The 16,253-nt window shown below is 36.7% G+C and overlaps 3 protein-coding genes across 3 annotated transcripts; 1 reads left to right on the top strand and 2 right to left on the bottom strand.

The window, feature by feature from the left end:
• Window positions 1-454: 454 nt before the first annotated feature.
• LOC113851287 (serine/threonine-protein phosphatase 7 long form homolog) lies at window positions 455-982 on the bottom strand. Its single transcript, XM_027481754.1, has 2 exons — window positions 932-982; window positions 455-865 (listed from the first exon to the last, which is right to left on the bottom strand). Exons 1-2 carry the CDS (start codon window positions 980-982, stop codon window positions 455-457), a joined length of 462 nt encoding a protein of 153 aa, XP_027337555.1.
• Window positions 983-2,639: 1,657 nt separating this feature from the next.
• Window positions 2,640-3,607, top strand: LOC113851276. Its single transcript, XM_027481745.1, has 2 exons — window positions 2,640-3,138; window positions 3,216-3,607. Exons 1-2 carry the CDS (start codon window positions 2,640-2,642, stop codon window positions 3,605-3,607), a joined length of 891 nt encoding a protein of 296 aa, XP_027337546.1.
• Window positions 3,608-14,024: 10,417 nt separating this feature from the next.
• On the bottom strand, window positions 14,025-14,933 carry LOC113851265. Its single transcript, XM_027481735.1, has one exon. It carries the CDS (start codon window positions 14,931-14,933, stop codon window positions 14,025-14,027), a length of 909 nt encoding a protein of 302 aa, XP_027337536.1.
• Window positions 14,934-16,253: the final 1,320 nt, after the last annotated feature.

Below are 16,253 nucleotides of genomic sequence, written 5' to 3'. Positions count from 1 at the left end.
GATAATATATAAAACATTGATCACAAGAAAAATTAAAATTTTATTTATGAAGATTTACCTGATTAGGTTGAATGTGGTCAAACATTGATTTGTACCCCACTACATCATTATGAGGTTTATTATGAAAGTTGAGGACTCTACCCCCGCTCCATCTGGACACTAGAGGGTATGTTGGTGGATTATTGGAAATTGGCGCAATATATGGCATGCGATACCATGCCCAAGACATTAACAGTGATGCACAACCACCCATTGTTTTGCTCCTGACTTCTGTGGCCCTGCACATTTCCCTATACAACATAGCTAAATAAGCAGACCCCCAACTATATCTTTTAGCTCTTCTAATATTAGTTAATAAAGCTAAATACATAAGATGAACTTTGTTGCCTGTTTTGTCAGGCATCAAAACACCTCCAATCAAACCCAATATATATGCTCTAACATGAGCGTGAACCTATTGTTCAGATGGTTCATCTGGTAATGGCAACATATTGTCTCTCAGCCACTTCAATTTCACCATAGAGCCAATAAGTGTCTCTCCCTTGACTGACATGATATCGAGATATAAGTCACACATATCCTCCCAGTCAAACATTGTTGGAGCAATGACTGGTAATCCATCAATACTTAGCCCCAGTTGAAGTGCAACATCCTCTAGGGTTATGGTGCACTCTCCTGTTGGAAAATGGAACGTGTGAGTTTCAGGTCTCCACCTCTCGACCAAAGCTGTTATCAATGCATGATCCACCTTAAGATGCCTTAGCTTTGCCACCCCAGCAAAACCAAGTTCTTCAAGTAAAGGAACAATTAAAGGATTGGGTTCTGGCATTGAATGAAAGAAAGATGAAATCATGTTCTCAGTTTCCTGCAGATATTAACAAATTAGTAACATGATACGTAAATCTTGAAAGTCATATTTATTAAAACTTACCGTTCTACCAATGAAGGCAGACCTGTGTTCGTTTTGCTTCCACAACAACATTTTTCGTAATGGATGCAAGTTTAAATGAAAACATATAGCCTTGATGAACATATTTATAGATAAACTTTGATATGAGAGAGGCGCATGTGGTGTCATTGAGAGGTCACCATCACTCGTAAAACGTGTTTAGCAGAGGAAAGAGTCATTACTTGGGAGGAGAGAAAGCTTGTGCATGTGGTGTCATAGAGAGGTCACCATCACTCGTAAAACGTGTTTAGCAGAGGAGAGAGTCATTACTTGGGAGGAGAGAAAGCTTGTGCATGTGGTGTCATAGAGAGGTCACCATCACTCGTAAAACATGGTGAAGCTTTGAATGAGAGGGAATCCAATGCTACCTTTATAAATAGTCATGTAGGTTGTTCATTTTCTTCATTCACCCTTCTAAGCTTGTTGCTTGTTTTTGTGAACCTACATGTTCTAAGTTTGTTCATCTTTCACTTGGTTTAATCTCAAAATGTCTTCAATCTATGTCATTGTTCACTCTGATGGTGCCATCAACTAATGTCCTAATGAAGGAGTCACGTTCACCTCACCATCAGCCAAATTGGTACATCTAAAGAGAGGAGTGACTCTACAAAGGCTGAAGAAAGTCATCCACAGCAAACTTCACCGAGACGAAAATGAAAGGGTGGAAACGATACATTTTCGCTACCCAAGTAGACTTGGCCCGGGGGTTAGCAACTACATATGTGTTCAGTTGAATGATGATGAGGACGTCGAGGCACTCTTCAACATCCATGATTCTAATAAACTTCAATCAGGTATAGAATTATATGTTACATTTGCCACCAATGTAACCCAGGTACCACAACTTTCACCTTACCAAACTTTGAAAACCATTAATCCATCTTTTTCAACTTATGATATGAATTCCGACCTTCAATCCTATACACTTCACACTGGTGGTTTTATGGACCTCAATGAAATACCCGCCCAGGAAATTGAAGAACATGCTATTGTAGGTCTCCCAACAGAAGTTTTTGATCTTTTTAGCGAGGACGAAGATGAAATAATGTCACAACAGCAGGATGATGAAGAAGACTCTCTCCCAGTTCCAAATATTCCACCATCAGAACCATTACCATTATACCACCCACCTCCACATTTTCTGGACTTCTGCAGTCAAATACATGAACATGACTCTGAGTTTGGCCACGTCCTTGATTGTGAAATGGTTGTGTATCCGCCTGAAATACTATTTATTGGTCAGCGCTTCCTTACAAAAGAACAGGTGCAAGATACCATAAACAGATTTCACATTGTCAATCACTGCACTTACAAGGTGAAGATGTCAAGCACAACTAGGCTTGTCGTTGAATGCCTTCACAACAACTGTGACTGGAGATGTCGAGCTATATTGCGCACCAAAGAGCAACACTGAGAAATAATGAAGCTTGAAGGGTGCCATACATGTGTTTCCTCACTCATTTCACAGGATCATAACAACTTGGGATCACGAATGATTTCTCAAACTATTCATGAAATTATTGAAGCTGATCCATCCACACCCATCACAACCATAATAGCTCACATCAAGTCCACCATGTGTTATACAATCAGCTACAAAAATTGATGGTTGGGGAAACAACATGCCATTGAAAATATATTCGGAAATTGGGAGGAGTATTACCACAAGTTATCTAGTATGTTGCAAGCAATGCAATTGTATGTTTTGGGTTTCATTTGGAAATTGAGTACACAACCGGCGTACAAGGGTGGCTTGTTGGATGAGAAAAATGTGTTCTTCAAGAGGTTGTTTTGGACCTTCAGGCCATGCATTGATGATTTTGCCTTCTGCAAACCAATTGTACAAGTTGATGGAACATTTTTGTACGGCAAATACAAAGGGACTTTATTGGTGGCAGTTGCGCAAGACGGCCGCAACAACTTAATTCCCATTGCCTTTGCTGTGGTTGAAGGTGAAACCAGCGATGCATGGTTCTTTTTTTTGAGAAACTTAAGGAGGTACGTAACCCCGCAGGAGGGGTTGTGCCTCATTTCAGATCGTCACGAGACCATGAGAAGTGCATACTCCAGAAGTGGAAGTGTTTGGACGGAAAATAATTCTGTCCATGTCTATTGCATTAGACACATTGCACAAAACTTCATGAGACGATTCAAAAATCCTGCACTTAAGAAAGATGTCGTCAATATGGGTAATTTTAATATTTTTCATACTTTAAATTATCATTAATATTTTTTACACTTGTTAATTTGACATATTTTTTTTCAGCATATGGGATGACAGAATCAAGATTCTTTTACTATTACAACATAGTAAAAGATAATAATTCTGAATCTGCACAATGGTTAGACAACATCCCAAGGGAAAAATGGGCGCTGGCATGGGACAATGGACGATGCTGGGGACACATGACAACAAACCTAGCGGAGTCAATCAATTCGATCTTGAAGAAAACTAGAAATCTGCCAATTTGCTCCATGGTCATGGCGACATATACCTGTTGCAACAAGTTCTTCATTGAGAGAGGCAGGAAAGTAGATGCAATGATTAATGCTGGACATGTGTACTCAGAGGTTGCAATAAAGCAATTCAAGATGCACTGTCAAAGGCGAACACACATAGAGTCATCACCTTTGACCAAACAAGCACTAGATTTTTAGTAGAAGAAATGGAACATCCAAGAGATGTTCGACCCGTAGGAAGATTTGCAGTACGGTTAGATGAAATGTGGTGTGATTGTGGCAAGTTCCAAAAAGTTCATATCCCATGCTCGCATGTACTTGCTTCATGCTTACACGCACACCACAACTTTGACATCTACATATTTCCCGTGTATTCCTTACAACAAGTTTCTAAGGTATACGAAGGTCAGTTTAGAGAACTAAGACACAAAAACTATTGGCCAACTTACACTGGCCCAACTTTGTGTCCAAATCCAGAACTGAAAAGAACTTCAAAGGGTCGACCCAAGTCCAGCAGAATAAGAACAGAGATGGACATTACAGGACAACAAAATCGTGCAAAAAATTGTTCCTATTGTCGCACTCCTGATCACACAAAGAAGACATGTCCAAACATTGGTCATGCATCTAGTTCTGGCCATTAATTTCTTTCTTTGTACTAAGTTATAAAGAAAAAGGAAAAGCTAACTTGAGAGGACGTTGTATTAATAAATGTCATAGTTTTACTTCCCACGCTGTAGCTCCTTCAATCACTTTTGCATATTAATATTAAAATTTCTCATGTTGCATTTAAAATGAAATACTTATTCAAAATAATATTATTATATTAATATTCATAATTCATAACACATATTTACATATTCAAATAAATATATATCCAAACATTCTTTATTATTTTTATTAATTTGATATACAAATATTTTTTTTAAATTCAAATGCTTATTCAAAATAATATTTTTATATTAATATTAAAAATTCATAACACAAATTTACATATTCAATATAATATTCTTTATTATTTCACATAATATAAATATATAATTATTATTTCACACAAATTAACATAATATAAATATTTATTTTCACATAATATAAAAATAAAAATATAATTCAAATAATAAATTTTATTTTATTATTTAAAATAATCTTTTTATTATTAAATTTGATAATATATAATTATATAAACATAAAATATTACATAATATTTTTTTATTATATAAAAACAAAAAAAAAATAAAACAAAAAAAATTAAAATTATGTCTGGAATTCGGTTGCCCCAAAACCGAATTCCATCAACAAATCTATCTTAGGAACGTCAAATAGAAGACCAGGATTCGGTTCCCAGGGACACAATTTCTATACCTCAACAGTAAAAGGGTTTAATTTGATAAATAATTATAGGAGAATTTCAGTATTTTTATTTATTTTTTATATTATTTTCATAAAAAACTTATCGTAGTTTACTGAACTATATATAATTATTTCTGATAGAAAAGTATATAATTTAAATAAATAAAAATAAAAATTTAAAAAGAAGTCATGAAACATTTAAACTGCATCAATTTTTTTAGATTACTTTATTATTATTTTAAATTTAAGTAAAATAGATAATTTCTCGCTCTTTTTTGTACTGATTAAGTAATTTATTTACAAATTTATTTTAAGTTAATTAATTAATTTTTATAAATATAATTTTTATTAAAATTTAAAATTGATATTATAAATTAAATTAAAATAATCTGTTAATTAATTTACATGTTCAGTAGTTTATATATCTAGTTTGATGTATAAATTGTGTTTCTTTTACTTTTTTAAATAATTATATTTTAATTATAATGTACAATTAAATAACAGAAATTGCTTTGTGGTACGAAAATACATGCACTTAATAGTAATTCACTTTCTAAATTTATTATTTTCATGTAAAATTATTTGTACTGTCTCACAGTATTATTGAACAATTATTTTTATTATTACAAGGTCGATATTTAAGATTTTTATTTAGTAACCAAATTAATCAATTTATAAATTTCTAAATAAATTATTTTTAAAATCTTGCTTAAATAAGAGTATATTTAAGAAGTATACATTATAAAGCTATGCTGAAAATTGATTACTTCTCTAGAAATCTTATAGACTAAAATTCTTAGATGAAAGTACATATTTTCTCTTGGAAAAGAAATCTTAAAGATAATATCAGCCAAAACCATTCTCTTTTATGAAGAAGTATAACTGCTATTTAGGATGATTTTTATTCAGGCCTTGGCTGGATCCTTGGTACTAGATTGACTGCCCGATTCTGGCAGGACAACTGGTCCAGAGATAGTCAAACTCTTTCTAATATTGCAGTTTCGCAGCAGTTAGCACGCCCAGATCCTTTCAACAAGCACGGGGTGCTTCGAGCCCATGCATGATCCTGCTTAAGGCCTTGCATGACCGTGCTCATCTGCGAGAAGCTCAATTATCAAGAGTCTTTAGGGTTTTCAAACCCTATTAAAAGGTTTTTGACATCTAGTCTTTGATTTTTGGATACACTTCTCATCTCGTCTTTTTCTTGCACAGGATCCTTGGCACATTCTTGGCGAGACTTGGAACTTCAAGCGATCGTACTTGAAGACCGAAAACACATCTCATACTCTAGTTTGATATTTCTTTTGATTATGACTTTGTTTATTATTGTTTTAATTCTTTTCTTTAGCATGAGTAACTAAGTCCATAACTAGGGCTATGAGAACTATTGTTCATGAATTTATAGAGTTTTGACATTTGAATCTAAATTTTATTTTCGTTTCGTGATTAGATTTTATCCTATTGTACTTCTCTCTTACTCCTAATTAATTATATCGTCAGGCGACCGTACCTTGGTTAATTAATAGATCTATAGGGTAAAATGAGACAAAGGATTAAGTGGACTAAACTAATCTTTCTCTTTTAATCGTTATTAAATTAACAAGTTCATAGGTTCCTTAAACTTTCTTAAATTGATGTCTTGCATGACCATTGGGGATGCTAATTTAGAGAAAAGAATATTAATATTGCATGACCATTGGATATTAATAGTATTCGTATGAATGATTGATAATCACAAGGAAATTGAATTTAGAGTTAAACAGAAGAATAGCATAATAGATTGCATGAGAAAACCCATATGCCCTAGGTTCTTCTCCGATAAGTTTAACCAAGACGTACATTGTATTCCTTACTCTTAATTTATAATTAATTTTATAAATTCTTGTTTTAATTAATCTCATATCTTTGAAGCTTAAACAATTGAATTAGGAAATTTTTAGTAATTGGAAAACAATCCTTATGAGACGATATTTTGGGAACTTAATTTAAGAACCCTTTATTACTTCTCGATAGGTACACTTGCCCTCCGAACAAGTTTTTAGAAGTAGTTCCTAATTATATGATTGTTATTACATGTTCTTGAGTAAAGTATCTATGCTATTTTTTATGATAATTTAAAACTTTTTCCCTCATGGAACCCAATTTTTCCAGATAGAAGAGCATGTTGAGTGATTATTATTGACATTATACTTTCATTTGGAAACTAATAATTAGCTAAGTTCCTTACTTTTATGCTCTACATTAAACTTTAACTCACAGATGTGAGTTTTGAGCCTTAAAAGGGATTTCTATCTTAATTTAATTAATTGTACCCCTTTCCTTATTGTCTTGTGTGATTATCTCCTTAAGATTTGTGCTCTAGAACTTGACTTGCAACTGATGTAAGACTTCTCTTTTTAATTGCATGTTTTTAATATGATTGAGACATAATAGGATTTTTATTCTTGGCTTTCAGCATGTTTGAGATACAACTAGTTGCCCACTTTGAGCTTTATTGATTTTCTTGGTCCCTTGCATTAAATTTATAAAAAAATATTTTGATGACCTTGAGTTTATGAATGGAGCAATTGAGTTGTTGAATTGTTTGATAAATTCTCCTCTACATATCTCATGTGCAAAAAGAAAGAAAGTATGAAAAAGAAAGTGAAAAGAAAAGAAAAGAAAAGAAAAAGGGTTATATATTATTGAAAGGAGAGAAGAATAAAGATATTGTTCACATACAAAAATATAAAAATTACTCTAAGAGCTTCATTTGTAAACTTAGGGGATGTTTATAATTGTTATAATTTATTACCCCCTTTGTATATTCCCTTTCTTTCATTTATCTCACCTTAATTATTATAACCCCTTGGCCACATTATAACCTGAAAAAGACCTCATGATTTTTACTTGCATTTAATTGATTTAGTGGAGAGTCAGTTTATAGTTAAGTCTATGGTAGTACACTCTTCTTTAGGAGAACTGAGTGATATCTTATTTTGTCCCTTAGTGAGATAGGAAAGTAGAGTACCTCAGTTTGATATTTGAGTGAAAAGTATGGAAATATAGATTCTAATTGTGAATCCTTTTGATTGCTTATGCTCAATGATGTTACTCTTGTTGCTCTCTTTATCTTCTTATCTCGGGTTCCTTGTGTGGTATTATGTTTTAAGTTATTATATTATTCTTTTAACCAGCACTTTGCTTGAGGACAAACAAACAGATAAGTATGGGGGAAGTTGATAAGTCTGTAATTAGGCCATTTTTTACAGCCCATATGTTCATATTTGACCTTTATTTTATTTGGGTTTTACACTAATTTAAATATTAATTGTGCAGTTTGGTATAAAGAGGCCGCAAATGAATTTTGGGTGCATTATGGGCCTAAATTGATGGAAGATTAGAACTTCACAGCAGTCAGCACGCCCATACCCTTTCAACAAGCACGGGGGTACTTCGACCCATGCATGGTCGTGCTTAAGGCCTTGCATGGCCGTGCTCATCTGCGAGAAGCCTAATTATCAAGGGTCTTTAGGGTTTTCAAACCCTATTAAAAGGTTTTTAGCATCTAGTCTTTGGCTTTCGGATACACTTCTCATCTCGTCTCTCTTTTGCACGAGATCCTTGGCACATGCTTGGCGAAACTTGAAACTTCAAGCGATCGTACTTGAAGACCGGGAACACATCTCATACTCTAGTTTGATATTTCTTTTGATTATGGCTTTATTTATGATTGTTTTAGTTCTTTTCTTTAGCATGAGTAGCTAAGTCCATAGCTAGGGCTATGGAAACTATTGTTCATGAATTTATGGAGTTTTGACGTTTGAATCTAAATTTGATTTTCGTTTCATGGTTAGATTTTATCTTATTGTACTTCTCTCTTAATCCTAATTAATTATATTGTTAGGCAACTGTACCTTGGTTAATTAATAGATCTATAAGGTAAAACGAGACAAAGGAATAGGTGGACTAAACCAATCTTTCTCTTCTAATCGTTATTAAATTAACAAGTTCATAGGTTCCTTAAGCTTTCTTAAATTGATGTCTTGCATGACCATTGAGGATGTTAATTTAGAGAAAAGAATATTAATATTGCATGACCATTGGATATTAATAGTATTCGTATGAATGATTGGTCATCACAAGGAAATCGAATTTAGAGTTAAATAGAAGAATAACATAATGGATTGAATGAAAAAACCCATATGCCCTAGGTTCTTCTCCGATAAGTTTAACGAAGATGTGCATTGTATTCCTTGCTTTTAGTTTATAATTAATGTTATAAATTCTTGTTTTAATTAATCTCATATCTTTGAAGCTTAAACAATTGAATTAGGAAATTCTTAGTATTTGAAAAATAATACTTGTGGGACGATATTTCGGGAACTTAATTTAAGAACCCTTTATTACTTCTCGATGGGTACACTTGCCCTCCGAACACAATGACGTTAGTGTTCAAGGATGTCGCAAGAGGAGGAGGGGAATGGTGTCACGACCCCTTTTTTGTAAGGAACCGAGAACATTGTTTATTCATCACATACTTATTTAAGATAAACAAATAATAGAGAATATAAGTATGAAATTCTCTTCTCAATTAAAATAAAACAAAGTTTCATACAACAAATATCCAACAGAACAACATAATATTACATTTAGTTCATAATATTCAAAATACCCAAAATTATACTATATAGCTCCCTCTACACGAGGTCTCAAAATATAAGGGAAAAAGGACTTTGATGCAATATTACTCGACCCCAGCTTCTAACATTTCTTCACTGGCCCCTCAGCCTGTGAAGTAGATGCAACACATGCTACATCTGCTCACGTACCACCATACGATCATCGCAGCACACACGCACACAACGACATAGAAAAAAAAATGCAAGGGTGAGCTTACAAAAATAAAATAAAATCATATATGTAGAGCAAAATATTTCTCACAGCAATAACCCCATGCATTTCCAGCCCATCTAATGCATAACATGAAAACGGTTTCTAACTGGTTTCACAGCCTAAGTATTCCAGAAGGAACCAAGCCGGTCCAGGAGCGACCCATTCCGGTATCTAGATCCAGATAGCACAGCACAGCAGCTCAGCATGAACTTACCGTTACATGTCTACCCACCTAAACATGTAACTCGGCTCTATAATGATGCAAAACATATCTTAGCATGATGCACACCGCCAAAATTATTTTAACAGCTCAACTAAGGCAAGTTTATAGTATATCAGCCAAAATCTCAGCATTTTAAATCAATTATTCACCGAAGATTTGGCTTTAGAATGGAGTTTCTCCTAAGAACACCGTGAACTTCTATGAGAAAGAGAAGAAGAAGAGAAACGAACGGTAAATCTAGCTTCAAACTTAAAGAAACTTACTTCAAATCCTTCATAATAGACGTAGAATCTTAGATCTGGCGAGAAATCTAAGTTTAGGAGGGTTTAGTATGAGAGAAAAGGGTAGTATACGGCCTTAGAACCTTTGAGAACCTTGAAGAGGAATGAAGAAATGAAAATTTCGTGTGAAGCCCCATTTTTATAGAAAATTTTGAAATTTACTGTTCATCGTCGGGAACACTGTTCACCGCCTTACTGTTCACGCGCGGAAACACTGTTCATGGCGCTATTCACGCCGAAAAATACTGTGCACTCGTACTGTACATGCATTGTACGCGTTTGTGACGTCAGCAGTTACTGTACATACGCGGTTTTACTGTTCATACACGGTTTGTACGCGGTTTGCACTGTTCATAGGCGGTTTTACTGTTCATTCGGCACTGTTCATACGGTACTGTTCACTTTTTTTTTAATATATAATTTCAAACTCCATCTAAATCTATTCCAGTACCAAATAATCCTTCAATTAACATTGAACAAGTATAAAATATTATAGATTACTCAATAATAAATCACTAGCTGACAATTCTCCCCCCGAAAATAAATTTTCGTCCTCGAAAATTTTATCACTCAAAGAAAAGATGAGGGTACAACTCTCTCATTCTTTCCTCTAACTCCCATGTGGCATCACCCGTTACTGGATCCCAAACAACCTTTACTAACCGAATAGACTTGCCTCTAAGTTCCTTAACTCTAGTATCCTCGATACGAGTAGCTGGGACCTCCACAGACAAATCATCTCGTAACTCCACAACATCAGGCTCAATTACATGAGACGAATCAGAAACATACTTTCTTAGCTGCGACACATGGAAAACATTAGTTAGTCCTGACAATTGAGGTGGTAACGCTAATTCATAGGCTACTGGTCCTCTACGATGTAATATCTGATACGGTCCTATGAATTTAGGTGTTAATTTCTTGACTCTTAAGGCTCGCCCCCACCTGTAGTGCGTGATACTTTCAAGAATACGTGATCACCAACCTCAAATTCTAGAGGTCTTCTACGTCGGTCAGCATAAGATTTCGGTCGACTCTGGGTGGCTCTCAATTTTTCTCTAATAGGTTCAACTTTCTCCTTAGTTTCTTGCAGCATTTCAGGCCCAACCATCAAATGTACTCCATCTTGGAACCAACAGATAGGGGTTCTACACTTTCTGCCATACAGAGCTTCAAATGGTGCCATTTCTATACTCGAACGGTAGCTATTATTATAAGTGAATTCTACCAAAGGAAGCATATCCTCCCAATTACTCTTCTGCTCTATAATACAAGTCTTCAATAGGTCCTCTAAGGTCTGAATAGTACGATCAGATTGACCATCTGTCTGCGGATGATATGCATAACTTAACCTCAACTGTGTGCCCATAGCTTCTTGGAAACTCTGCCAAAACTGAGAAGTGAATCGAGGATCCCTATCTGAGATAATACTAGAAGGTACTCCGTGTAACCTGACAATCTCTCTAATGTACAATTCCGCTAATTTCTCCAAGTTAAAGGTCATGTTAATTGGCAAGAAATGCACACTCTTGGTTAGCCTATCAACTATGACCCATACGGCATCATGATTTTTAACTGTTCTAGGTAGATGGGACACAAAGTCCATAGTCACATGGTCCCACTTCCACTCTGGAATTTCCATTGTCTGTAACTCTCCTGGAGGGCTTTGGTGCTCCGCCTTTGCCTTCTGGCAAGTCAAACAAGTTTTAACAAATTCAACTATCTCTCGCTTCATGCCTGACCACCAAAACATTTGCTTTAGATCTTGATACATCTTAGTAACACCAGGATGAATGTTGAGACTACCCTTATGTCCTTCTTCAGTATCTCTAGGGACACAAACTCGACCTTAGCATTTGAGAATACCATCAGCACCTTTACTAAAACCCTTTGCTTTATCTGTCCCTAAGAGAAATACAATCCGACATAACATCGGATCCCACAGTTGTTTGTCTTTAATTTCCTGTAAGAAATTATTAGTCACCACAATTCGGCTGCAACTAATCTTTTCAGGTGATAAGTCCACATGTATGTTCAGGTCTCGAAATTGTTCTACCAAAAGGGTTTCACTAACTCTTAAGGAGAATGCCTGAACCACATTCTTGCTTAATGCATCGGCCACCACATTAGCTTTTCCTGGATAGTATTGGAGCTGAAAATCATAATCCTTAAGGAATTCCACCCAGCGTCTCTGCCTCATATTTAACTCTCGCTGATCAAATAAATATTTCAGACTCTTATGATCACTATACACATCAAACTGAGCTCCATAAAGATAGTGTCGCCACACCTTCAGAGCAAAGACTATAGCAGCTAACTCAAGGTCGTGAATCGGGTAATTTCGCTCATGAGATCGCAATTGGCGAGATGCATAAGTTACCACTCTCTTATCTTGCATTAACACACATCCCAATCCCTGATGGGAAGCATCACAGTACACCTCAAACGGTCGACTAGTATCAGGGAGAATCAACACTGGCGAGGAAGTTAGTCTCTGCTTCAACTCATTAAAGCTTTGCTCACATTCCTCAGTCCATACAAAGGGTTGATCACGGCGAGTTAACCGTGTTAATGGTGCAGCTATCTTCGCAAATCTCTCTATAAATCTCCGGTAGTAACCTGCTAGGCCTACAAAACTACGAATCTCTGTGGCTGTCTTAAGCCTTTCCCACTGCAACACCGCTTCAACTTTGGAAGGATCAACTGCAATTCCCTTAGCGGAAATAACATGACCAAGGAATTTCACTTCCTCTAGTCAAAACTCACACTTAGACAATTTAGCATACAATTGTTTCTCCCTGAAAACACTAAGTACAGTCCTCAAATGCTCTGCATGTTCCTCTGACGAACTAGAATAAATCAAAATATCGTCAATAAAGACTACCACAAATCGATCCAGGAAAGGTCTAAAGATCCGATTCATGTAGTCCATAAACACAGCTGAAGCATTTGTGACTCCAAAGGGCATCACTATATACTCATAGTGGCCATATCTAGTGCAGAAAGCAGTCTTAGGAATATCTTCATCCTTCACTCGGATCTGATGGTACCCAGACTTCAAATCAATCTTAGAGAATACCTTAGCACCTTTCAGCTGGTCCATCAAATCATCGATCCACGGCAACGGGTACTTATTCTTAATTGTCAACTTATTCAACTTGCGATAATCAACACATAATCTAGAACTGTCGTCCTTCTATTTCACTAAGAGAATTGGTGCTCCCCAAGGTGATACACTCGGCCTAATCATCTGTTTCAACATTAGATCCTCGATCTGCTCCTTAAGCTCCATCAACTCTTTCGGCGCCATTCTGTAAGGTGCTACAGACACTGGCTCAGCTCCAGGAATTAAATCTATAGAAAACTCCACCTCTCTACGTGGAGGTATTCCAGGAATATCCTCTGAAAAAATCTCAGGAAACTCTCGTATTACTGGTATTGACTGAAGGCTTTGCTCCACTTCTGCATTCATAACTCCCAACAAAACAAAACAAGATACTCCCTCACCTAAGGATGTTGCTACTTGGCGAGTAGAAATCAATTCCAGACAGCCTTGCTGCTCAGGAAAGACTAAACACCTCCGGCCACAATCAATTAGTACACGATTAGCAGTTAGCCAATCCATACCCAGGATTACATCTAACCCTGACATCGGGATACAAATAAGGTTTACTTTGTACTTTCGTCCCTCAATTACTATGTGGCACCTAACACAAACCGTCAAAGTCTTAATCGAACTTAAAGTAGGTGTTGATACTACCAATTCACATCCTAGATCTCTCACTGGTAACCCTAAGGTTTTCACACAAATGTCCGCAATAAAAGAGTGCGTGGCTCCAGAATCAAACAATACAGAAAGAGAAGTACCTGCCACTACCGCTGTCCCCTAAACGAGATATGTTGCCTGGGCTGCCTCTGATGCAGAAGTAGTGAATACACGTCCCTCTGCTCTCGATCTAATTCTCGTCGGTGCTCTAGTCGCTTTAGGTCTCACAGCGTGCAAGGCGCTAGCAGAAGACGAAACTGCCCCACTAGGCGTAGGACAGTCCCTAGCAAGATGCCCTGGCTGCTGGCATGAGAAGCAAACTCTAACATCAGTCTGTGGGCACTGGCTCAGGTAGTGTGGCCCACCACATCTGAAACATCTGACAATCTGCGGCACTGAGGCTCTAGGAGTGGAAGAAGTTGCTCCCCTAGGCTGAAATGTAAAGGTAGCAGTCCCTACTGGCACCGGAGCTAATGCTGCCGATCCCTTCGACTGAGATGGTCGAGATTGTTGTTGGCGTAGCGACTGACTGTAAGGGCCCTTCTTAGCACCCTTACTTCCATTACCATAGCTACTAGCAGCTCTACTAGATGGAGCCTTCCCAACTCCACCAACATCCTCTGCATTAAGACTCTTTATAATGGTGGCTTGATCCACCAAGTCAGCAAATTTCGTGATCCTAAGTGGGATTAAAATCCTCTTTATGTCAGTTCTCAACCCGTCTGAAAACCTCTGACATCTCCACTCCTCCGAAGTCGGGTGAGAATAAAATCTGTAAAGCCGCTCAAACTGTATTGCATACTCATAGACTGATGAGTTTTCTTGCACCAAGTTTAGAAACTCTCGCTCTTTGGTAGCACGAACATGAGAAGGGAAAAACTTTCCCAAAAAACTACTTCTAAATACAGCCCAAGTGATGACTTCACCTCGGGCCTCCAGCATAGCACGAGCTCTGTGCCACCACATCTCTGCATCCCCTGTCAGTATATAAGTAGCATATAACACCTTTCTCTCCTCGGCGCAACCCATAGTTAGGAAGATCTTCTCAATCTCTCTGATCCAGAGTTAAGCAGCATCTAGTCCATCCACCCCCGTGAATTGAGGAGGATCATTCTTCCTGAACTCTAACAACCCATGGTATTCAGGAGGAGGTGCAGCTGAGGCAGTAGCTGCAGCTGCCTATGCTGCAGCAGCGGCTTGGTTTGTAGCTTGCTGCTGTTGAATCATATCTAGACTCCGCCTAACAGTGGCTGCCATGGCCTCCATGGCGTGAGCCATTTGGTTCACATCAGCAGGAGGAGGGTTTGCAGCAGATCTTCTTGGTCTAGCCATCCTAATATATAGACTAGCTTAGATTACTAACGTTTAACACATTCAGCAATGCCACCATATAGCTATATTCACAGATTCAGCTTACAATGATATATTCATATTTAGTATATCATAACAATTTAATCAATTTAGCATTGAGCACAACATCATATCAACATTTCACACAGTATAGCAAACACACTTATCTCAGCAATCATTTACAACTTAGCTCAACAGCCTCTTATTCACACAGTATGACTCACCTATAGCTCACCCAAGTATCATATACCAAGTTTCCTACATCAGTCATGTCTGAGGTGATCAAGCTCGTTCCCTCACAACTTAATAAATAGAAATCATGATATATGATTCACAGCTAAAACTCACATATCTAATATGCACAATTGACGCCTAACAACCTCACCTCGTAGGTTTACCTAGACTATGCTCTGATACCACTAAAATGTCACAATCCCTTTTTGTAAGGAACCGAGAACATTGTTTGTTCATCACATACTTATTTAAGACAAACAAATAATAGAGAATATAAGTATGAAATTCTCTTCTCAATTAAAATAAAACAAAGTTTCATACAACAAATATCCAACAGAACAACATAATATTACATTTAGTTCATAATATTCAAAATACCCAAAATTATACTATATAGCTCCCTCTACACGAGGTCTCAAAATATAAGGGAAAAAGGACTTTGATGCAATATTACTCGACCCCAGCTTCTAACATTTCTTCACTGGCCCCTCAGCCTGTTAAGTAGATGCAACACCTGCTACATCTGCTCACTTACCATCATACGATCATCGCAGCACACACGCACACAACGACATAGAAAAAAAAATGCAAGGGTGAGTTTACGAAAATAAAATAAAATCATATATGTAGAGCAAAATATTTCTCACAGCAATAACCCCATGCATTTCCAGCCCATCTAATGCATAACATGAAAACGGTTTCTAAGTGGTTTCACAGCCTAAGTATTTCAGAAGGAACCAAGCCGGTCCAGGAGCGACCCATTCC

The sequence above is a fragment of the Abrus precatorius genome, unplaced genomic scaffold, assembly GCF_003935025.1.
Source record: "Abrus precatorius isolate BTA unplaced genomic scaffold, Abrus_2018 Scaffold10, whole genome shotgun sequence".
NCBI lineage: Eukaryota > Viridiplantae > Streptophyta > Magnoliopsida > Fabales > Fabaceae > Abrus > Abrus precatorius.
This window is presented reverse-complemented; position numbering and strand designations above follow the sequence as displayed.